The 24,504-nt window shown below is 43.5% G+C and overlaps 1 protein-coding gene across 1 annotated transcript in view; it reads left to right on the top strand.

Annotated features, from left to right (window-relative positions):
- Nucleotides 1-24,504, top strand: part of kcnq4 (potassium voltage-gated channel subfamily Q member 4) — a gene marked incomplete at both ends in the record, with an annotated part of 107,480 nt that overhangs the window by 51,089 nt on the left and 31,887 nt on the right. The window contains 2 exons of the mRNA XM_080734664.1: nt 4,625-4,863; nt 7,483-7,582. Coding sequence (XP_080590790.1) covers nt 4,625-4,863; nt 7,483-7,582 — 339 coding nt within the window. The remainder of the gene's footprint in view (nt 1-4,624; nt 4,864-7,482; nt 7,583-24,504) is intronic.

The raw sequence follows: 24,504 nt of genomic DNA, 5'->3' as shown, positions 1-24,504 counted from the left end.
AGCCCTGGGCTACATCTGTGCAAAATTTGGCGCTTTTAGACTGATTAGCACGAAAAAACCCTAAGGCCTCCGACTAGGGACGCAACCATCTATAAACACAACACGAGATATCTAAACACCTGAACGTGGCCAGAGAGCTTTGTCATCTGGTCTGTGGAATGTATAATAAGGGCACTGTTGACCTATAATGTGCTGTTTTCACTGTTGCTATCCACTTAAAAATATTAAGTGTGAACTAAAAGTCGTATTCATAGCAATGTAAGTATTTGGCATAACAAAATTGGCCCAGAAAGTAAAGCAATAAGTGTTAAAGGACAACTTTGTTTTTTTTACAACAAGGATTCATATTGTAGATTGTAATTAGAGAAAAGAAAAGATGATGTTCATGAATGTTTTCATTCACTGCTTTCTATTGTTTTAGAGATTTTAGTATTTTGATTTCAGTGGGCGGGGGCATGCGTACAAGTGGCTAAATCTGTCTTTTTAGACACAATAAGCCGGCAATTTCTTTGTTACTATTTACACCAGCCCCCATAAGTCACATCTGCCCATGAAAGACTGCGGTTCATCTTGGGAATGGGCTTATTGCGTCTAAAAATACATATTTAGCCACTTGCATGCATGCCCCCAACCTGGGGGCAAGCATGCAAATCAAAGTCGCTAAAATCACAAAAATTATATAAGGAAGGAAATGGAAACATTCATCTTTTCTTTTCTCTAATGACTATCTAAAATATGAACCCTTGTTGTAAAAAAAAAAAGTTGTCCTTTAAATCAGGGGTCTTCAACAGGGGGTCCGGGACACCTAAGGGGTCCGCTGAGGTACTACAGGGTGTCCTCCAAATCTTCCAATCCTTTTTATATTAACAACTTGAACCCTAGTGTCCATATTCTGAGAACTGTAACCAAAAATAGACGATCTACAAGCTCACAACGCCTCGCACTGTGAGGTGTTGTGAGCTTGTAGATCGGCTATTTTTGGCAAAGAGGTTTGGTGTAGAGGGGGAAAAAGAGCAGACTAAGTACAGAGTGAAAGGTCAAGTTTCGACTGTTCAAGTGGTTAAATATCTGAAAACACACATTGACATGAATCCAAAATACACTGATGATTGGGCTGTCAAACTATGAAATTATAAGGAATCTATGATACGGTTGAGGGTGTCCCTTGCTTCATCTCTCTCTCAACTAAGGGGTCCTTGGCCTGAAAACATTGAAGACCCCTGCTTTAGATTGAATGGTATAAAAATTTTACCCATCATTTTATAATGGACCATTTACCATACGGGCAAGTGGGCATGACCTTTTGGCAAGTAGAACATGACCTGCACTTGCCCGACAAGCAAGTGCCTCTGAGACCTTAGTGTCAACCCCTGCATTGTTGAGCATGCTATCCTATTTTGAGTTGTGCTCCACTGGTTTCTGTTAAACGTCCCTTTTCACATTCTTGGCATGCAAGGAATTCTCTGCATGTCTGCGAAAGACGCTGCCAAATCTCCGCAACCTTAAACGCATCCAAATCGCTTATCTTACTTCCCGACTGCATGCGAAGGTCTGGCACTCTCTCTCTCTCTCTCTCTCTCTCTCTCTCTCTCTCTCTCTCTCTCCCTCCCCCCTTCCTTCTATTGTATGTCTACCTGAGCATTTCCAGCTTGCTCGTAGGAAATGCTATTTACACTAATGCCCCTCGACTATTACATTTTTAATAGAAATGGCCCCAGCTATAGAACACACGCACAACGAGGCGCGTACTGTATCCATCATCACCGGGAGAGTGAACAACAACGAGGCTGGAAATTGCCCTCTGGCGCATGGCGTTTAAAATGCTTCAAGAATCCGTGACACGTCCATGTGTGTAACATGCTTACATGCATGCGTGTGTGTAACACGCGTGCCATTTGAGAACTTCACGAGTCCTGCCATTGGCATGTCAGTGCATTGTCAGAACATTGTCTGTGAGAAAGGAGAGCATTTGCCAATTTGTTGTTAGGTAAATGCTATTCAGATTCTCTTTTGCTATTGAAAATAAGTACCTGGGGGCGCCTGCTAGCCTATAGTGGTCCATATGGTCCCCGCTGGCGTCGCTGGTTCGATTCCCGATCCGGACGACCTTTGCCACATGTCATTCCGCATCTCTCTCCCCATTTCCTGTCAGTCTACCATCCTATCAAATAAAGGCGTAAAAAGCCAAAAAAAAAAAATCTTTAAAAAAGAAAATATGTTTCTAGGAGTGACACTTCAGTAACAAAAGAGAATAATTAGCAAGGCTAAACAATGAAAAGAACCTGGGGAAAACACGCATTTAAAGAACATTTTTCAGGAAACGATCGAGAAAGCCGTAAGAGTTGGAATGGCACATCTGTACGGGAAGTCGGGGAAGAGGCAGCAGACAGACACACAAAACAGACAGACGGAGAGAGATATGGAGGGGTCTCAAGGGTCTAATATAATTACAGCGTTGGATTAGCTTTCCTCCTGTAAATAGTTGACCTTAGATTGAGACTCGCCGCTAGCTGCAGCCATGCGCCTGGCGTGTATAGACTTGCTAATGAGGCGTCTCCTCTCTGTGTGCGAGTGCCCTCTGATGTGTATTATATCGTCGTCGTCGGGTGGGAACCTCATATCTCCAAGTTTCAAATGTGTACGTTCTTTCTCAAAGTAAAGCCCTGCTTCATCGTACAAAGGCCATCGTACAAAAGTAGTGAAAACAGCCTATCTACAAGCACACAACGCCTCGAGGCGTTGTGTGCTTGTAGATCGGCTGTTTTCACTAGTTTGAATCATTTTTAAAATGATAAATGCAAAACAAACGGTTTAGGACATACAAGGTTTTCACCCGACAACGACGATATCATGCTCCGTTTGAAGGCACCGCGGGGTAAGCGTTTATTTTTTTCCTTCTCTTCACTCTAGTGGTACACGGCGACTTTAGCTGGCACATTTTTCGACAGTCCCCCGCACTCCTTGAATCGGGTTTCAGCGGGATTTCTGTTTTTCGCTGAATCAGGCGCCGTGATAGGCTGTTGAAATAAGCAAAAAAAATCTTGAGGGCAGGATCTATTTTTAGCAACGTGCACGTGCTCTCTCTGTGGTCAGAGTGCCCACCCCCTCCCGCCCGAGACACCAACAAAAGCCTGTCTCCCTCCCAGTTCTCTCGTCCTTCAGCCGCTGTTGTCGTATTGCTTTATTGTCGGTCGGTCGGTCGGTCGGTCGGTCTCTCAGCGGCTTTAAAGAACAACTTTGGTTTTTCAATGGCTTTATGGGACAACTTTGTTTTTTAACAACAAGGGTTCATATTTTAGATAGTCATTAAGAAAAGATGTGTCAAAATGTTTTCATTTACTTCTTTCTATCGTTTTAGCGATTTTAGTATTTTGATTTCAGTGGTTGGGGGCATGCGTACAAGTGGCTAAATATGTATTTTTCTGCCCATGAAAGATTGCGGTGCATCTTGGTAATGGGCTTATTGTGTCTAAAAAGACATATTTAGCCACTTGCATGCATGCCCCCAACCTGGGGGCATGCATACAAATCAAAATAGTTAAAATCACTAAAACGATAGAGAGAAGTAAATGAAAACATTTTAACACTCACATTTTCTCTATTGACTATCTAAAATATGAACCCTTGTTGTAAAAAAACAAAGTTGTCCTTTAAACGAGCCCATATAGCCATCACTATTTCGAGGCCAATAAATCGGATTTTTATTTGACTTTTTTGACTATTTGGCTATTTTAGCATTTTTTGAATGGGTCGTAAACGGATAGTTCACACCAAAACTATTGTTTTCTATCCATTACTCACCCCACAGAGACTTGAATTCATGGATTTTTTTGTTGTTTGTTTGTCACATTCCTAAGCCAATAATGTGATGACCAGCAGTGGTTCCCTATGGAGACACAAAGAGCCTGATTTGTTCCCTATGGAGACACAAAGAGCCTGATTTGTTCCCTATGGAGACACAAAGAGTCTGCTTTGTTCCCTATGGAGACACAAAGAGCCTGCTTTGTTCCCTATGGAGACACAAAGGGCCTGCTTTGTTCCCTATGGAGACACAAAGAGCCTGCTTTGTTCCCTATGGAGACACAAAGGGCCTGCAAAGACACAAAGAGCCTGCTTTGTTCCCTATGGAGACACAAAGAGAGTCCCTATCCCTTTAAGTGGTTAAATAAAATAAGGGTCTGTATATTTTCTACAGTATTTACTTCTTTGCTTGTTCAGCGTATAAAGCAAAGTGAAATTGTTTTCTTCATAGTCTACGTATCAAAAAGTTTTTTTTATGTATTTATTTATTTGCCCATAAGTATATATATATATATATATATATATATATACGTCAGAACATCGGTAACCAGGGGTCTCGAAAATCCGGAGCGGAATCTTAGCCAAAGATCTGACATGGTTCAGGGCTCTGCACTAATTTCCTAACAAGCTCAAGACCACGTCTCCAACCTTTGCATCCGCTTGGCTTAGCTCCCAACCAGGTCTTATAGTTTGCCCACAGAGGGGGGGGGGGGTCAAATCTCCCCCCAGGACGTTAAGGTAAAAAAAACACCCTACCCCCCTAAAAAAAAAAAAAAGGCCTTCCTGTTTTGACCCCTCCTCTGTCTCTGCCTGCTGTTAGCAGCAATAAGATCGGCTTCCGGGACCGAATGAGGATGAACAACTCGCGCTCGTCCCAGTCCATCCGGGTGAAGGCGTCCCCTCTGGCACCCCCTGCCTCGGCGGGGGGGCTGCGGCGGTCCCCCAGCCAGGAGAACATCCCCGACGCCACCAGCCCCGGCAAGGTGCAGAAGAGCTGGAGCTTCAACGACCGCACGCGCTTCCGCACCTCGCTGCGCCTCAAGCCGCGACCTCCGGCCGACGGTGGGTTTGCGGGAAAAGCATCACATACAGTACTGCAGGGTTCCCCAATTAGTTTTCCCCAAGGGCCGAATTATGTCTAGGGTACCAAGCCGAGGGCCACAGCATTGAATTATGTCTAGGGTAGCAAGCCGAGGGCCACAGCATTGAATTATGTCTAGGGTAGCAAGCCGAGGGCCACAGCATTGAATTATGTCTAGGGTACCAAGCCGAGGGCCAAAGCATTGAATTATGTCTAGGGTACCAAGCCGAGGGCCGTTGTCGGGTGAAAATCTTGTATGTCCAAAAACGTTCGTTTTGTATTTGTCATTTTAAAAAATGATTTAAACTAGTGAAAACAGCCGATCTACAAGCACACATGTGTGCTTGTAGATCTGCTTTTGTGAGACGGCCTTGAATGATGAAGCAGGGCTTTACTTTGTGAAAGAACGTACACATTTGGAGATACGAGGTTTCCACCTGACAATGACGATATAGTGTTGTTGCTGCTCTTATACCACCATTATTACTGGGGTTGGTGGGGGCCAGACAGTAGCCCCCCGCGGGCCGCAAATGGCCCGCGGGCCGCCTATTGGGGAACCCTGCAGTACAGTATACCAGGGCAGGGTATAAGCCCTTTGCGCAGTACAGGGATCTCCATATATGGGCATAAAAGGGATAAGGATGTAATTCATTTGCAATTGTGACTCATGTCACGGCAACCCCACTGGTTAAACTGACACAATATGTCCATATATGGGCATTCACAGATATGGGCTTATCTGTGAATGCTGGGCATAACAGCGATTCTATTAGTGTGGTTGCCCTAACAGGGCATCATCTGGGAATCAGATGTAGAGGACAGGGATCTCCATATATGGGCATAAAAGGAACAAGGACATAATTAACAGATCATCATCTGGGAATCAGATGTAGAGGTCAGCTCCATATATGGAGATCTAGGTGATGATCTAGTCATCTCCATGTATGGATATATCTCTTTGATGAGGTGATGGTACAACAATGTGATGTCACAATGTCAACAAAGTGGGTTATTTCACAGCGTTGTATTTACTGTGTGGGTGTATAATTAGGTGTCCACTGTCCAGTAGAGCTGTGGTTCTCAACCTTTGCAGGCCATGACCCCCAAAATTATCATATTTAATTTAACAGGGGACCCCTCCACTACACCCTACGAGCACTAACTGTTGAGTCTTAACATTTTGTATAACACGGTTCTATTGTGAAAATAGCTGATATACAGTACATGCTCACAACGCCTCACATTGCGAGGAGTTGTGAGCATGTAGATCGTCTATTTTCACAATTTCTGCCTCTAATATTTGACAATTTGGCCAATTGTCACTTTAGAAATGTGCAGATACACTCTATACACTTACACTTTATGTTGGCTTGTTTACAGTTGAGTGAGAAAACAATGTTGCACATTGAGTTAATCCTCTGGGGACCCCCCTGGGGGTCCCGACCCACAGGTTGAGAACCACTGGTGTAGAGGGCGGAGGACTGTGGAGGATAAACAGTGTTGTACAGCAGGGATACTCAAACTTCTTGCTTCACAATGTTATTTATGACGTGGCCCACACATAAACTTGTGAAAATAGATACCGGTAGTTATGGCTAAGGAAAATAAAATAAAATCAAACAATCTACTTAAAGTTACCCAGACTGTTTAGCTACAGTACCAAATGGCTAATGATGCAGTTGTTAAGTAAAGCTACAGTACATCTCTATTTCATTTGATTTCCATTAGGCCTACAGTGTCGTTTTGGGTGATTTCAATGGCTGCTTTCAAGAAGTTTTGGCCATTATCTCTGGAACGGAAGGTCTAATCTGCTCAGTTTAAAGCTTGTTGGATCCGTGAGTTCGAGGACATTAAGCAGAGTTTTAGTATCACTGTTGTACAGTATGTTTCCTGTGGGTATTTATTGCGACCGAAGGTTGCAGTTTATCATGAGAAATGTCACAGCTTGTCCGTGTCCGTGTAGACGTGTACACATTTTTCTATGGGCAAACCCATAGTCTTTAAACATGTGTCATCATGATGTCATCATGCTCTGATGTCACTGTGATGTCAGGGGAACCATGGGTTTGCCGCTCTCACATCATACTCTGGTTTCGCTGTGATGCCACTCTAACAGAATCCATTTTATGCCCATATATGGAGCTCCCTGATGTCATCAATATTATTGATGCCCCGTTAGAGAGATCCCTGTGATGCCATGGGGAACAAATCCCTTTTATGCCCATATATGGAGATATGGAGATCCCTGCGATGCCAGGGTAACAAATCTCTTTTATGCCCATATGGAGTTCCCTGATGTCCACATCACTGTGGCGCGACCTCGCCCTTTAGGGCGAGGTCGCTTGTCGCCCTGAGGCATCTTACTAGTTTATGTGACCATTAGAGGGCGTGGGGGAGGATAAACAGTGTTGTACAGGATGTTTACTGTGTGTATTTCTTCATTTGTCCAGTAGGGGGTGTGGGGGTGGATAAACAGTGTTGTACAGGATGTTTACTGTGTATTTCGTCATGTGTCCAGTAGAGGGCATGGGGGAGGACAGTGTGGAGGATAAACAGTGTTGTACAGTATGTTTACTGTGTGTATTTCTCTATGTGTCCAGTAGAGGGCGTGGGGGAGGACAGTGTGGAGGATAAACAGTGTTGTGACGTGGCCATGGAGGAGGTCATCCCTGCAGTGAAGACTCTCATCCGGGCCGTCAGGTGAGCAGCGTTGCCAGATCCTTTTAATATAAGCGTCTTTGTAAGTCGCTTCAGACTCAGCTGACATTGTTCCCTGTCTGAACGATTTAAAGGGGCGGGACTTTGACTGGATACACCTACTTGTGGCTTCTTCCGTGCACACAACATTGCTAGCCATTAGCACACACATTGACAACAAACATCGTGTGTCTGTCTGTGTGCGAGCGATCGTGCCTGTGCGAGTGACTGCTTCCACACAAAACTGCGATCAGAAACATGTATTCAACAGCTTGGTGAATTAAATCAGTGTGTGTGTATGTGCGTGTGCCACTGTGCCACTGCTGCCTGGTGTTTGTGCTCTTCCTGAAAAGTAATCGTTTCAATTGCTGTGCGGATTGGATATTCGTTAGACCCACCCCCATCCCCTGCGCTCATTGGAGGAGCCGCTATTTCGAATTTAATGTCAGAACATCTCTGTCTTACAGTAGACCTTTATGTATGTACAGTATGCTTGACAAAGAGCTGACTGTGACTGAAACGTTGCAGCATTTAAAGTTCAGGAGGTTTGCATGCTACAGCAGAGTACAGGACTCTTTAGTTTATGGTATATACTGTGTAACTTTTCGTAGGCAGCAGTGGTGTTTTTGAAAAAAGCTGAATTATCCAAGTATTGCTTTTCCCGGGACTCACTGACTGAAGTTGCTTCCAGAAAGTTCACTTAAAACATGAACGAGTTCAAGTTCAAAACTTAACTAGTTCATTTCATAGTTAATAATTCCACATTTTGAACTAAAGTTCATGGTTCCCCCAAATTAACTAACTTAGTTATTTTTAGTTCTTTTTTTACACTTTTGGCTATTCAAATTTATTTATTTTTTGTAGACATTGAAGTCTAAACGAAGTATACTCAGGCATTACTTGGGAAACGACGTAACAAGGCGGAGAGCAGAGCGGAGACTCACACACAGCGCTTCATGTGATGAGAAGCACCCAGCTGCAGACTGCACCGCTCACATATCAACGTTCGCGAGGTCTGCGAGTCTGCAGCTGGGTGCTATTGGAGCATGTGAATGCAAAGAAAGACAAGAGGACAGACGACCACGGACCGCCGCACAAACACGCCGAAGAGCGCCGTTCACGGACGTCCGAATGAACGCGTTCGACGTTCAGTTCACGTTCGCCCAAAATATGAACGTGTTCATGAACGATCGTTCAGTTACAACACAGACTGCTTCAATACGGTGGGTGGAGAAGTGGGACCGAACAACACATGCCATGCACGCACAAAATAATAATAATCGGTTCTGTAATATCTCAGTACCAACTGGAACAAATTTCCCTGTTGAATTTCTGTTTGGGTCTGTGAATTTGGACCCATAAAGACCTCTAAGTTACTTACAAAGGTGCCTTTTCTAGCAGTGGTGTAAAGCAACTTTTGAGGTATTTGTACTTTACTTGATTGTTTCCAATGTCCAATACTTTTACTCATAGGCGATTTTAAGGGGTGTCCTAGGGTGCACGTGCAACCCCTGGCCGCCAGGCGGCCATTTTTTTTTTTTTTGGTAATGTAACTTTACATCCACTCAGACCGAATACAACAACACCCCCTAGTGGTAGTGATAGAGGCTGGCAGCTCCAGGCAGCCCCCCCCTCCCCTCCTGATGTGATGTCATATCCACGCGCCAGTATTGAAATTGAAAACAACATCTGTTAAAAATAAAGCATGGAGTTCGAGCTCTTCACTACTATGGACGTGACTACCGGTAGATATTATAATATAGCTGCTTGCCCTGAAACATCACATGGAGAGGATCATTTTGTACCTGACTTTCCTCTACAAAACACAGACCTCAGGCTCTATCAGCCAGGACTCTTGTCTCACTGTGCGTGACTGAACCATTTCCTCCTGACCAGCCCAAGGTAAGACTAAGACAGTCAGATCATGCTTTTATAAACCCTATTATATTAAGCCCAAAATGGTTCTGCCGCCGTGTAGAACCGAACCGATTTTAACTTGAAAAAATGCATTGGGTACAAAATTAACTGCAGAAATCCGCTAAAACAACATTACAAAACCGCTAATATCCGCAATTTTTTTCGCGCGCGCGCGAGTATTTCTATATTTGGGCCTTAGACTTGCCAATGGCAGGACGTGTGAAGTTTTGAAATGGTATAGTCGGGGGCGTTAGGGAGATAACATGGCCATTTCATGCTATATTAGTCTAAAAGCGCCACATTTTGCACAGATGTAGCTCAGGGCATGCTCTAATGATTTAGCTAGGGCGCCCGAGTCGGCGACCTTCGGGGTCGCCACAGCGGCCAAATCAAGTTATGGGCTCCCATCGACAAGATACAGGAGGAAAATACCCAGAAAAAAACTTCTTTTTTTCTGGGTATTTAAGTAGGATGTGAGGGGTCTAAATAGGGGTTTGTCATGATGCTGCATCCATTGCAAGCATTTGTTTTGCAAAAAGAAAAACATTCCTTGGGCTAAACATGGCCCCAGAAAACGATGGTTTAGTGATGAAAAGTGATGAGTCATCACTTTTCACCGTTTTGTGGGCGTTTTCTGAGGCCATTTGTAGCCCAAGGAATGTTTTTTGTGCAAAACAAATGCTTGCAATGGATTCAGCATCATGACAAACCCCTAGTTAGACCCCTCACATCCTACTTAAAGCAGATGTTTTTCTGGGTATTTTCCTCCTGTATAGAATGTCGACGGGAGCCCAACTTGATTTGGCCGCTGTGGCGACCCCGAAGGTTGTCGGCTCGGGCGTCCTAACTAAATCATTAGAGCATGCCCTGGGCTACATCTGTGCAAAATTTGGCGCTTTTAGAAAAACGAAATATCCCTAAGGTCTCCGACTAGTACATCTGTATAGTATAAGTGAAGTTAGTTTGATGGTACGTGAATGCAACTGTCTCGTACTGTACTCAAAATGTATGTATACTGACGTGTATAGACAGGGGGGTGGGGGAGATTTGCCCTGGGGCACCATACGAGTTATAACACACACACACGCACGCACGCACGCACACACACGCGCACGCGCGCACACACACACACACACACACACACACACACACACACACACACACACACACACACACACACACACACACACACACACACACACACACACAATAGCTGTCCATTAAGTGACCACAGTTAGAGGAATTGTGCATTTGTGGCGTGACCGTGTGCAGTTTCAGCTGAGTGAGTAGAAAATGTCCACTTAGCAGGAGTAACAGAGCCCTCCCTCAGGCAGGGTCAGTTCCCTGCGATGACCTTGTCGCTCAGCCGGAGCCCGGGGCTCACTGGCCCCGCTCATATGTGCGGTGGCGGCACGGGTTACTGCATGTAGCTGCACAACTGCACCATGCGGAGTGGTGTAAAAAAGTACTCTGATGTTTTACTTAAAGGCCCGCTGACACGCAGTGGCGTCAGTTCAGAAAAGGCTAAGGTATGGCACGTGCAAGACACCACTCATGTTGCCATACCTTAGCAACAGGCATGATATATTTATTTTAAGAAGTACATTCTATTTTTCTCCCCCGTTTCTACAGTTTCTTGGGCTGGATATGGCAGCCTGGAATGGTTGTTCAAGTGCAGCTAAACTTGGCATGTTAGTAAACGTGCCACAATTAAGAATAATGAATTGCACCTGTGCAGCTGACCTGCGGAACCTGGGAATATACCATGTTGTCAAGATGGGGAGAATACAAGTGTGGAGAATATCATTATAATACCTTGTTAAAGTGGCCATTTTGTAAAATGTTGCATTTGTAGTTATTTTACTGTAATTTAACAACATAATAACCAGCACAGATAGACAAAGAGACATTCATGGATTTATATTTAAAAGTAACTTTTATAATCCCCCCCCCTGGACCCAGAGTATGGCAGCTCCATACCCCTGCCATACCCAAATGACGCCTCTGCTGACACTGCCCAAAATTATAATAGTATGATACAGTAGGTCACGTGGTCTCTCTGAAAACGCTCTGAAATAGTCTGAAACTCATGTCACAGTGTAATCTGCCCCTCGCCCCCCAACAACAGCTGACCAGTACAGTAAGTAGTCCTAAGTACAGTCAATTCATTTGATTGGCTTATAATTAAGCATTATCACAATGACATCATAAAAATATTAACTCATTTTTTAAGATGACTTTTTAAAGTGACAGTACCCCTTTAGATGACAGTCCTACTTTAAGTAAAAGTGTCAATACCACATTGTAGAAAATACTCCAATACTCCAAAGTAAAAGTCCGGAACTCAAAATGTACTTTCAAAAAAGTACAAAAGTATTGCCATCAGAATATACAAAGTAAAGTGCAGAAGGCAAAAGTAGTCATTATGCAGAATGTTCCGTTTTCGCAAAGATTTTTTTGAAAATAGCAGATCAAATCTCACAATGTTTCGCATTGCGACACATTCAAATAATAACATCCAAGTAATTGTAGTGGAGTAAAAGTACAATATTTGCCTCTGAGATGTAACAGAGTAGAAGTTAAATCACAGAAAATGTGAAATACTCCGGTAAAGTAAAAATACCTCAAAATTGTACTTAAATAAATGTATACTTAGTTACCTTACACCACTGCCACCAGGACGATTTCACCACTTTTCAACCCATCTTCATATAATTGGTCCTCAATAATGTTCATGATAAAATAGCATCATTTTTTCTACTTGGTCTGTGTCTCAGAGGAGGGTGGGCGGGTCAGAAACCCATTGTCTTGTGACATCATCGATGGGGAATCCAAGCTAATAGAAAATGCAGGCTTTCTACTCCTGAAAAGTTGCAATGTTAAAGTGGAAGCTGTTGTTCTCGCCATAATAAAAATCTAAACGACGACGTTGTTGTTATTTTATCATGAACATTAGTGAGGACCGATTATATGAAGATAGTTTGAAAAGTGGTGAAGTCGACCTTTAAATGTATACTTACTGCCATCCGGAGTGGGGCTTGAACTCAAGAGAGTTCAGGAAACTAGGAAAGTATTTTGCAGTGGGCACACGCACGCACGCACGCACGCACGCACGCACACACACACACACGCACGCACGCACGCACGCACACGCGCACACACACACACACACACACACACACACACACACACACACACACACACACACACACACACACACACACGCACACGCACGCACACACACACACACACACACACACACACACACACACACTAACCTCGTGGATGACAGGTCGTGCACGGTACAGGCTGTACAGAGCACAGCATGACCGTATGGACAGACGATATCGTACAGTTTGGACAAGGACAATTGTATTAGTTTAATAACAATTGATTAAGCAGCACGCACACAGGTAATACAGTAGAACGTTCACGGTGTCGTCCTCTTTCCCCTGTACCTTTTGGTCAGGATCTAAAGACCGTGGTGTAACAATAATTATGACTAATTATCGGTCAGCGTCTCGTGTTGTCCATAATTGGGTCGATTGTGTTACCGTGTTAACCATGGTATCTATCTATCGATCTCAGTGTTTCTCAACCTTTTTTCTACATGGGCACACTTTTCATGTCCCAAGAATCCATGGGCACACCAACATAATACGGGGGTGTAAATATCGTCACTGTCAGGAAGAAACCTTGTATCTCCAAGTTTCAAATGTGTACGTTTCTTCGCAAAGTAAAGCCCTGCTTCATCATACAAGGCTGTCGCACAACAGTAGTGAAAACAGCAGTTCGGCTGTTTTCACTAGTTTAAAATAATAAATACAATACTGGCTTTCAAGCAGTTTCAAGGGGCACACCTGACCCTTCTCAGGGGCACACCAAAGGTCCCCAGGCACATCTATCTATCTATGGTTGAGTGCAGGGACGTGCAGAGAATGTTAGAGAGGCAGGGGCTGAAACTTCTAAAAGGGCCTTTTGGTGAATATATCGCAACACGTTGTAAGTTTGGAGGTCGGCTATTTTCGGTACTTGATACCACACTAAACTAAGCATAATCAAGTGAATACTGGAGATGTGGCGTAACGGCATGGATTTCTACACAGAGAGGGAAATTCTTTCAACATAAGATGCTGCGTTCAAGTTCAGGAGAGTTTGGACAAGGCAATTCTCTTGAATGCTGCCTTCAGGCATGGAAAGAGTAGCCTGGGTGCCAGCATGCTCATTGCTCGCTCCGTTCCGCGATTAGTTTTGTCTCTCCGCATCACAGTCTGGAAGTGATTCAGTTGACCTGTATTTCCGAACGTCAGTTGTGACGTAGGCGACGTCGTTGCTGATTGGATGTTGTTCCAACGAATCAGAGTAGGGTTAGGGTAGCTCGCTTCAAATGTTTTAAAAAACATTCTTGAGAGCACATTTAGTTGTAAATGACGCTGTGTGTTTGTTTACATGGCTGACATGTTGGATACGTCACTATGCACTAAACTCACGCAGTGCAGCCTGAGTACAGCAGGTGCTCTGAGTCTTTGATTAGGCAGCGGTCTGTTATAGAGCGTTCAAACAAGCCGTGCAATAAGGGATGATAATGTACGTATCAGGTGCACCAAGACACTTGTCTTGCTGGCAGTTTGTACGTATGCGTGTGTGTGAGAGTGAGTGAGGGTGTGTGTGTGTGTGTGTGTGTGTGTGTGTGTGTGTGTGTGTGTGTGTGTGTGTGTGTGTGTGTGTGTGTGTGGGGGGGGGGGGGGGGGGGGGGGGGGGGGTTAGTGAGGGGGTCTGTGAGTGAGTGAGTGAGTGAGTGAGTGAGTGAGTGAGTGAGTGAGTGAGTGAGTGAGTGTGAGTGTGTGTGCGTGTCTGTCACAGGTGCATGCTGCGCTGAGTGAGTGAATAAAATAAAGCTGGGAGTCAGCAGACCTTTACACACTAATGACCATCCCCTCTCCGGCCGCTTAACCCTGTTAACATCTTTACACACTGCGCACGCACGCACGCACGCACGCACGCACGCACGCACGCACGCACGCACGCACGCACACACGCACACACACACACACACACACCGCACACACGGTGTAATAGGCCCCAGTTTTTCACTGATGATGGCAAAAAAAAAACACAAAAACTACAACTGCCAGCAAACATCTGCTGTCGGGCCGAGCTGCTCTCTAGAGGGGCTTTGCTTGATGGGAGGGGATTAGACCTGTTCAGGGGCGACACAGGGGGGGAGGGGGGGAGTGGGACTGAGTTACTAGGGCCCAAGGTGGAGGGGCCTTAACTATTTAATAGTATACTTTAGCTATTGAAAAATAGCAGATATGCAAGCTCACAGCGCGGCACCGAGTGCCGCACTGCGAGCCTGTAGATCTGCTATTTTTTGAAAAGTCGTGAAAATGTGTGCAAATCTTTGAATATATGTATTTTTTTAAGCAAACATTTGAATATATGTCTTTTTTTAAGCGAACATTTGTAACTCAAATTTTTGCTTCTGAGGGGGTCCCTGCGCGAAATATTTTGAGATGGGGGTCCGTGGCCAAATATAATATCATTTTGGGGGTCCTTCACATGAAAAATGTTTGAGAACCACTGAAAAAAAAAAAAACCCTTAGGATTTGAAATGTTCTCGATTTTTCAAAAATAGCAGATCTACAAGCTCGCAGCGCGGCACTCGGTGCCGCGCTGTGAGCTTGTAGATCTGCTATTTTTCAATAGTTGAAGTACGGCCAGGGCCCAGAGTTTGGTGCGACACCCCTGGCCCCGATCACTCCCTCCATCCCCCCCTCCCCTCCCTCAGTCAGCGTTCACTGATTGACTCACGCGGAGTCTGTGGCGGTAGCGTGACATCACGCCTGCGTGGGTCATGATGTAATAAGAGTGGATTATGTGAGTGATGGCTCACAGCTTCATTGAGCAGCAGCTGAATTGGTTCATATAGGGTATGCATGAGGAGCCCTTAGCGGTGGGCCGGTGCGATCGGAAGTCGGCCACTCGCACACAGAGTCCCATCAAAACACATTTCAAATGGCTTACGGTTTGACAAACTAAGTGCCAATTTGTTTGCAGGAGGAGCCCCTTGCAGTCACACGAAACCGCGGCTTGAGAGGCCTGCGTGTTAGGGGTGCAGGGAGAAATGTTATTCAGGCTCGAATCGCGTTTCTAACATGGTAAGATCCAGAATCGATTCTCATTTTCCAAAAATCGATTTTCTATTAGATATTATTTATTAGATATTATGATTTTTATGATTTGAATTTTGTGATTTGTATTTTAAGATTTTTTTTTTTATGATTTTTTATTCAATATCATGTTGTGTTTGTACAAGTTAAGAGAGTCATAGTTACTCCCGCCGTTTACCCCGCGCTTGATTGAATTTCTTCACTTTATTCACTGGGCAGAAATCACATCGCGTCAACACCCGCCGAGGGCCATCGCGATGCTCTGTTTTAATTAAAAGAATGTGTGCAAGCATGAATAAATCAAACATGTTGTCCTGATATATGAATTGAATGGAGAATCGTTTCGAATCGAGAATCGTTTTTCAATCGGAAAATAATCGCTTCTGAATCGAATCGTTTGGATATGAAAGAATAAAAAAAAAATCTAATCGTGACCCCATGAATCGATTCTGAATAGAATCGTGGGGTAACCCAAAGATTTGCAGCGTTTTCCTAAAGCAAAGGCACGCGCGAGGGGCAGCACACAGACTAATGATGCAGTTAACGGTGAGATTGTTCTGGGACAGTAGCTGAGCGCTGTGTGCACCCCCCCTCCCGTAATCCTCCGGGGGTTGTTTTGGAGGTGTATTCTTGGAGAGATGTGAGCACTGTGTCAGCTGTCTCCTCGGAGCTTGTTAAGAGTTTCAGAACGGGTGCGCATTATTGCGTATTATTATTATTTTATGCTTTAACTATTGAAAAATGGCAGATATACAAGCTCACAGTGCGGCAAAAAACATGAAAATTTGAACTTTCACCCGATTCTATAAGTGTCTTTTGAATCCTTCTAAGGTTTTTGAAAAACCTATGTTTCTATGTCAGCAATCTGGCCAGCCATCGTCAAAGAAAAGGTCCTTTTCACTTAACTGGAGCTCAGTTAGTCTGTTCTTGAGAGACTACTATGTCAGTCGTTCTCAAACTTTTTCATGTGAAGGACCCCCCATCTCAAAACATTTAGTTCCAGGGACACCCCCAGAAGCAAAATTTGAGTTACAAACGTTCGCTTTAAAAATACACATTTTCAAAGATTTGCACACATTTTCATGACTTTTTCAAAAATAGCAGATCTACAAGCTCGCAGCGCGGCACTCGGTGCCGCGCTGTGAGCTTGTAGATCTGCCATTTTTCAATAGTTAAAGCGTTCAATAATCCCAGGCCTGAAGGGTCCGCATCAATATGCCGACGGGCCGGTATGCCGACACTAAAACTAACCCTAACCCTAGCCTCAGTAACCGTGACGAGTAACTAACCTGCCGACGCCAGTCGGAACAGCGGCCGTCGGCATATTGAGCGGACCCCGGCCTAAATGGGTTAAGAGATTCGCCGTGTGCTAAAAGGACACTCCGGCGCGGAGCTGGCCGACAGGAGACTTCAACCCCCGGGTCCCATCGGCAGACGGATGCCACGGGAGCTGAATGGGAAGTCAACCCGTTTGCCCCGGGCGTTTAGCAACTTAAAGCTCTATATCGTCACTGTCAGGCAGAAACCTCGTATCTCAGAGTTTCAAATTTGTAAAGTTTTTTGCAAAGTAAAGCACTGCTTCATCATGCAAGGCTGTCGCACAAAAGTAGTGAAAACAGCTGATCTACAAGCACACAACGCCTCGCAGTGCGAGGCGTTGTGTGCTTTAGATCGGCTGTTTTCACTAGCTTAAAATCATTTTAAAAATGATAAATACAAAACAAACGGTTTTGGACATACAAGTTTCCACCCGACAACGACGATATAGGCTATGTTGTGTCGCGTCACATCGTGTGCTTGTATATCACCTAGTTTCGCAGCATTTCAAGATTTTCCAAAATATTTGCTAGGAATGCAATCCGGTTTACTGGCAGTTGCTCACCTTTTTGGTTGCCATCACATCACCAAATAATCATGAAATAAACGTCAGTGTTGGCCCATCCTTTCCCAATCGATGCAACTCTAATGCTCACCTATAGTACTAGAGAGTCTATGGAGAAAAACATTGGGCCATCTTAAAATCATGTCATATAAGAATTGTGGTCCAAAAATAAACAAACTGTCATCGGTAGGGGTGTAACGATATAGTAACTGTATCGAAATATCGTTTTTAACTTAAAAAAACGAAGTATATCGAAATGAAAACAGATAAAATTGAATCGTATCGTTTTATTTTGTATCGTATCGAATCGGCAGTGAAAAGAATCGATTGTATTGATACTACCTACTTGTGCATTGTATTTAGCATTTTTAGGAAGAAAAAATGAGGAGGGGTTTAATTACTTTAGTTAGTTAGTATATAGTTTATAGTTACTATATCGATTTTAAATCATTGAATCGAATCGTATCGTATCACTATGAATTAACCAATATTGTCCATGTATCGTATCGTCAACCATGTATCGTGATATGTATCGAATCGCTATTACAATGTGTCGTTACACCCCTAGTCATCGGCGATGAGGCTCTATATCGTTTACGATAGTCAGACACATGATACAGTCTGTTTCTGGTGAAAATGTAAGTCATTCGGCTGCGGTAAAATTTGCCTTTTCTCGCCGTCGGTCAAAACTGTCCAGGATCATTTATTTATTTTTTGAACACAGTTCTTATTTGACACAGTATAAAAGAAAGGTCTATGGGTAATGGGGGAAAAAAACGTGACCCAGGTAGGGTGTGTAAATTATTGTACATCAGACTTCGATGCTTTATAAAGACTAGTATGTAAAACACGGACACCAGGTGGAAAGCGCTTAACCCAGTCAACCACAGAGTTAAGCGATTTAGACCGGGTATGCATTATCGTGTATTATTATGTTATGTTTTAACTATTGAAAAATAGCAGATCTACAAGCTCACAGCGCGGCTGTGAGCTTGTAGATCTGCTATTTTTGAGAAATTGTGAACATTTGAATTTCGACCCGATTTTGACCCGATTCTTTTGAATCCTTCTAAGTTTAAAAAAGAAAAGCTATGTTTCTATGTCAGTGGTGCTCAAACTTTTTCATGTGAAGGACCCCCAAAAGTTAGCCTGCTCTCTTAGTTCCAGGGACCCCCCCAGAAGCAAATATGTGACCGAGGCTGGAGAAAAGTCTGCATTGGTCTTTTTTCTGCTTTTTGCAGATCATGAAAGTACAGAATATAAGCTTTCAAATGACATGTCATTCATTGTTGCAATGATAATAATATGAAAAAAAAAGGATAAACACGATAAATCCAAAATCAAACCTATTTTGTTAATTTGCTGGACTTCACAATTGCAGACGTAAGGACCTTTTCTCCAGCGTCGGTCACATATTTGAGTTACAAATGTTCACTTTAAAAATGAGATAGGCCTATTCAAAGATTTGCGCACATTTTCATGATTTTTCAAAAATAGCAGATCTACAAGCTCGCAGCGCGGCACTCGGTGCCGCACTGTGAGCTTGTATATCTGCTATTTTTCAATAGTTAGCACGTTAAATAATTCTAGGCCTAAATGGCTTAATTAAACGTACTGTACTTAACATACGCGTCTTGTTTGCAGTGTGTTGCAGATGCTGATGCACACATGCAAAGTCAGCATCGGCGAGAAAAAGAAAACCATAGCTGGTCTTGGTGTAGCGACCCGCGGACATAATTAACAGTATTACAGATGGCTTTTAGGTAGTTAATCCACTGTTCCATTGTGTTAGGTAGGGTAGGGGCACGTGGGGATTTTCGTGGGCCCGCCCGCGGACACGACGTGATATATCATCGTTTTAACCCATTTAGGCCTAGAATTATTTAATTCTTTAACTATTGAAAAATAGCAGATATACAAGCTCACAGCGCGGCACCGAGTGCCGCGCTGTGAGCTTGTAGATCTGCTATTTTTGAAAAAACGTGTGCAAATCTTGGAATACTGTTTTTTTAAAGCGAACGTTTGTAACTAAAATTTTGCTTCTGGGTGGTCCCTGGAATGAAATATTTTGAGATGCGGGTCCGTGGCCAAATACATACCATTTTGAGGGTCCTTCACATGAAAAGGTTTGAGAACCACTGACATAGTAGTCTCTCAAGAACAGTCTAACTGAGCTCCAGTTACGTGAAAAGGACCTTTTCTTTGACGATGGCCAGCCAGATTGCTGACATAGAAACATAGTTTTTTTCAAAAAGCCTTAGAAGGATTCAAAAGACACTTATAGAATCGGGTCAAAATCGGGTCAAAATTCAAATGTTCCCAATTTTCTTCAAAAATAGCAGATCTACAAGCTCGCAGCGCGGCACTCGGTGCCGCGCTGTGAGCTTGTAGATCTGCTATTTTTCAATAGTTAAAGCATAAAAAATAATGATACGCAATAATGCGTACCCGTTCTACATGCGTTAATCCCTTTATTCCACTGATACAGTATTATATGATCCCTCCGCAGCATTCTGTTTGACTCAGCACATGCAGTACTGTACAGTACAGTATGCTCCACCTCAGCAGAGGGGGGGGGGGGGGGGGGGAGCTCCTATACATAGTACAGGTGTGTAAACACCTGGTGTATACGCACGCACACACACGCACACACACACCGAGGTGTGCAAGATTGATGTCTTTAAAACAAAAGTAGAGTTTTTTTCTTTTCTCATTTCTTTCTTTTTTTTCCATCGGCGGGCCGTAGTGCTGAGCGTTCATTTTTGCAGAGATGCATGTGGTTTGTCAGCAGTGGTGTAAAGTAACTAAGGTACATTTACTTAAGTACAATTCTGAGGTATTTTTTACAATACTTTTACTCCCACTCCACTACATATCAGAGGCAAATATTGTGCCTTTACAATTATTATGTGATAACTTTTGTTACTAGTTACTTTGTGGATGTTGATTACTATTACAAAGCATACCGATGTTTCTGGTTGACATTGGCACATTTCACTCAGGTTTTTAATCTCACTCATATCACTTTGTCTGCTGACCTCACTCAGCAACGAAATAACAATAAAACAATTCACAGGAGGCAAGCAGTGATCACCCCATGATGTGCACTGCAATGTAGTTTCAAATGCACTACATTGCAGGCGTTTTTTGAGAGTAAAAAACTAAAAAAGAAGAAGACAACACGTGTGACATGCATGATCTGGGCAGATTGCCCCAGGAAATGTGCCAATCTCAACCCAAAACAACGGTACATTAAGGACCACTTAAGCTCTGTATTCTTTTCAGCCATTTGAAAATAGCCGGTCCACAAAATGCATTTTGGTGCAAATACTTTTGTACTTTTACTCAAGTACATTTTGAATTCCGGAACTTCTACCTGTAACAGAGCAGCTCTACATTGCAGTATAGATACTTTTACTTAAGTAACAAATGTGGATACTTTTTCCACCACTGTTTGTCACTGTTAGGGTGGTAGAAAAATAAATGTAATCTTGAAAGTGTGATAACTACTGATTTAGATGGCAGAATATGCCTCATCATAATGGGTTAATTGGTGTGGTTGCAGAGATTAATGTTTTTTATATAACTTTTAACATTGTGTCCCTATTTTTGTATTTCATTATAAGCGGCACAAGTGGTCAAAATAGTCAATCTTCACGCTCACAACATGTCAGGATGAGTTTCAGATTATGCCTCTGGGAGGCGTAATATTTGGGCTTCAACTTTGACCAGATATAGACATTCTATGATGGAAGACTGACGCGACTGCGGTTTTCCCAGTGAACCTGAGTGCAACGGTGGGGGCCGATGGGCAAGGAGGGTTGCGAGCTTATGAGAAACAACTAAAACAAGACCTTAAAACCTGGCGAAAACAGCTGCATGCATTAGCACAAGATGACGCTAAAGGAAATTATTAAATGGAAAACATTAAATTAACTTCTGAAAAACCTACTAGGCCTTAAAACCTGGCGAAAACAGTTGCCTGCATTAGCGCCAAGATTAGATGAGGATAAAGGATAAAGGAAATCATTAAATGGAAAACATTAAATTAACTTCTGAAAAGGCTTCCAAGCCTACACTAGCCTACTAGTAAAACTAGTGGAAGCGATCTTGCCACATGTGGATAATTGTGGTTGTGGTTGTAAACAATTAGTCTAGTAGTGGGAAGAAGGTTATCATTGTGGCCCCAAATAACTTTTAAATATCTTGCAATTGGTGACGATTCTCTTACGAAATCGGCAAGAGTGCCTCTCAATAGGCTACATAAAGCCAGTGGCGGTTTTGACTTATATTGCGCCCTGGGCCAGGTAGTATCGCGCCGCCCTATGGCTGCGCGAAGCGCGGCCGGAAAAATCGGATATTCGCGGGCAAATTATGCATTTTTTTAAGTTAAAATCAGTTCGGTTCTACACGGCGGCAGAACCATTTTGGGCTTAATATAATAGGGTTTATGATCTGACTGTCTTACCTTTGTGCTGGTCAGGAAAAATGGTTGTTTCACAGTCACGCACAGTGAGACAAGAGTTCCTATATCCTGGCTGATATAGAGCCTGAGGTCTATGTTTTCAAGAACAAAATAATCCTCTCCATGTGATGTTTCAGGGCAAGCAACTATATTACCAGTAAGACTCCCTAATCGGGAGATAAGCGACCGTTGGTCGCTTATCTCCACCAGTAAGATGCCTAAGGGAGAAAAGCAAAGGGCGAGGTTGCACCATTTCTTGGTCTTCTGGCCAGTGATGTATATCGGACCATTTAACCATATATGGAGACATCTGGTACCCAAAGATATTCACAGATATGGGCTTAATATTGATGACATAAGGGATCTCCATATATGGGCGTAAAAGGGATTTGGTTCCCCTGGCATCACAGGGATCTCCATATATGGGCATAAAATGGATTTGGTTACCCTGGCAACACGGGGATCTCCATATCTCCATATATGGGCATAAAAGGGATTTGGTTCCCCTGGCATCACAGGGATCTCCATATATGGGCATAAAAGGGATTTGGTTCCCCTGACATTACAGTGATGTCAGTGGCTGGTTCTACAGAGGGGATCCCCATTTATGGGCATAAAAGGGAATGTATGTATGATGATGTCAGATATCATAGACGTCATAGGACTTTCACATAACGAATAACTGAGTAAGCATGTAAACCCGTAAAATCTATATTTGGGCATGGCTGATTTATGACCTCATCATGATGACACGAGCAAACACAGCTGAATTGTATAAATGATCAGTGCAGAAACCAACAGAAGTATTTGACCAAGACTCTTCGATTTAAACATCAACAAAGGTGTGACGTTTGTTGATGGTCACAAAACGTGACGGACGGACGGACGGACGGCCGGTGAAGGTTTTCATAGTAAACTGCTCCCTAACGGTCGCAATACCAGTAAGACTCCCTAATCGGGAGATAAGCGACCGTTGGTCGCTTATCTCCACAAATAGGCCAAAAGTTTGTTTTACCAATTATCAAGACATACGGGCAGTTGACAGTTTGCCATGGTTACTCATTGAAGTTGAATCTCCATATATGGAGACATAAGTTGCTCATACCATAGCAACCATGTTTTTTACAGGGCCTGGGATTGATGACATCAGAAATCTCCATATATGGGCATGAAAGGGATTTTGTTTCTGGAAATATGTCTGTGGGGTGCCACATTTGGAATAAAACACTTACATCACACATCTGGATATCCATACAGCCCATCTAGTTTGCCTGTGTCCATTTATGCCCATATATCTGATGACATTGGGACAATGATCTCCATATATGGGCATAAAACTTATGTTAATTAGTAAAGCCTGGGGATCTCCATATATGGGCATGAGGGGTACCCTAAAAGGGCATCATCTGGGAATAGCAAATATAGTTATCCTAGAAAGTGAAAATCTTACATCAAAGGCCATAACTACCTACCTACCACCATACTGCATTCCTCATTAAACTACCTACCAGTAAGATGCCTATAGGGAGAAAAGCAAAGGGCGAGGTTGCACCATTTCTTGGTCTTCTGGCCAGTGATGTATATCGGACCATTTAACCATATATGGAGACATCTGGTACCCAAAGATATTCACAGATATGGGCTTAATATTGATGACATAAGGGATCTCCATATATGGGCGTAAAAGGGATTTGGTTCCCCTGGCATCACAGGGATCTCCATATATGGGCATAAAATGGATTTGGTTACCCTGGCAACACGGGGATCTCCATATCTCCATATATGGGCATAAAAGGGATTTGGTTCCCCTGGCATCACAGGGATCTCCATATATGGGCATAAAAGGGATTTGGTTCCCCTGACATTACAGTGATGTCAGTGGCTGGTTCTACAGAGGGGATCTCCATTTATGGGCATAAAAGGGAATGTATGTATGATGATGTCAGATATCATAGACGTCATAGGACTTTCACATAACGAATAACTGAGTAAGCATGTAAACCCGTAAAATCTATATTTGGGCATGGCTGATTTATGACCTCATCATGATGACACGAGCAAACACATCTGAATTGTATAAATGATCAGTGCAGAAACCAACAGAAGTATTTGACCAAGACTCTTCGATTTAAACATCAACAAAGTGACGTTTGTTGATGGTCACAAAGGTGTGACGGACGGACGGACGGACGGACGGACGGACGGACGGACGGACGGACGGACGGACGGACGGACGGTGGAGGTTTTCATAGTAAACTGCTCCCTGACGGTCGCAAATATCTAGTCATGTCCACAGATGTGAGGAACTCCATGCTGTTGTTGTTTTCAATATTTCAATACTGATGCGTGGATATGACATCACAAGGAGGGGAGGGGGGGGGGGGGGGGGCGGAGTGTATTGCTTGGAGCTGCCAGCCTCTATCATACCACCAGGTGGTGTTGTTGTATTCGGTCTGATTTAAACAGACAAGGGAGTGGACGGTTGAGC

The sequence above is a fragment of the Nannobrachium achirus genome, assembly GCF_963921795.1.
Source record: "Nannobrachium achirus genome assembly, chromosome: 10".
In the NCBI taxonomy this organism is placed as follows: Eukaryota; Metazoa; Chordata; class Actinopteri; order Myctophiformes; family Myctophidae; genus Nannobrachium; species Nannobrachium achirus.
This window is presented reverse-complemented; position numbering and strand designations above follow the sequence as displayed.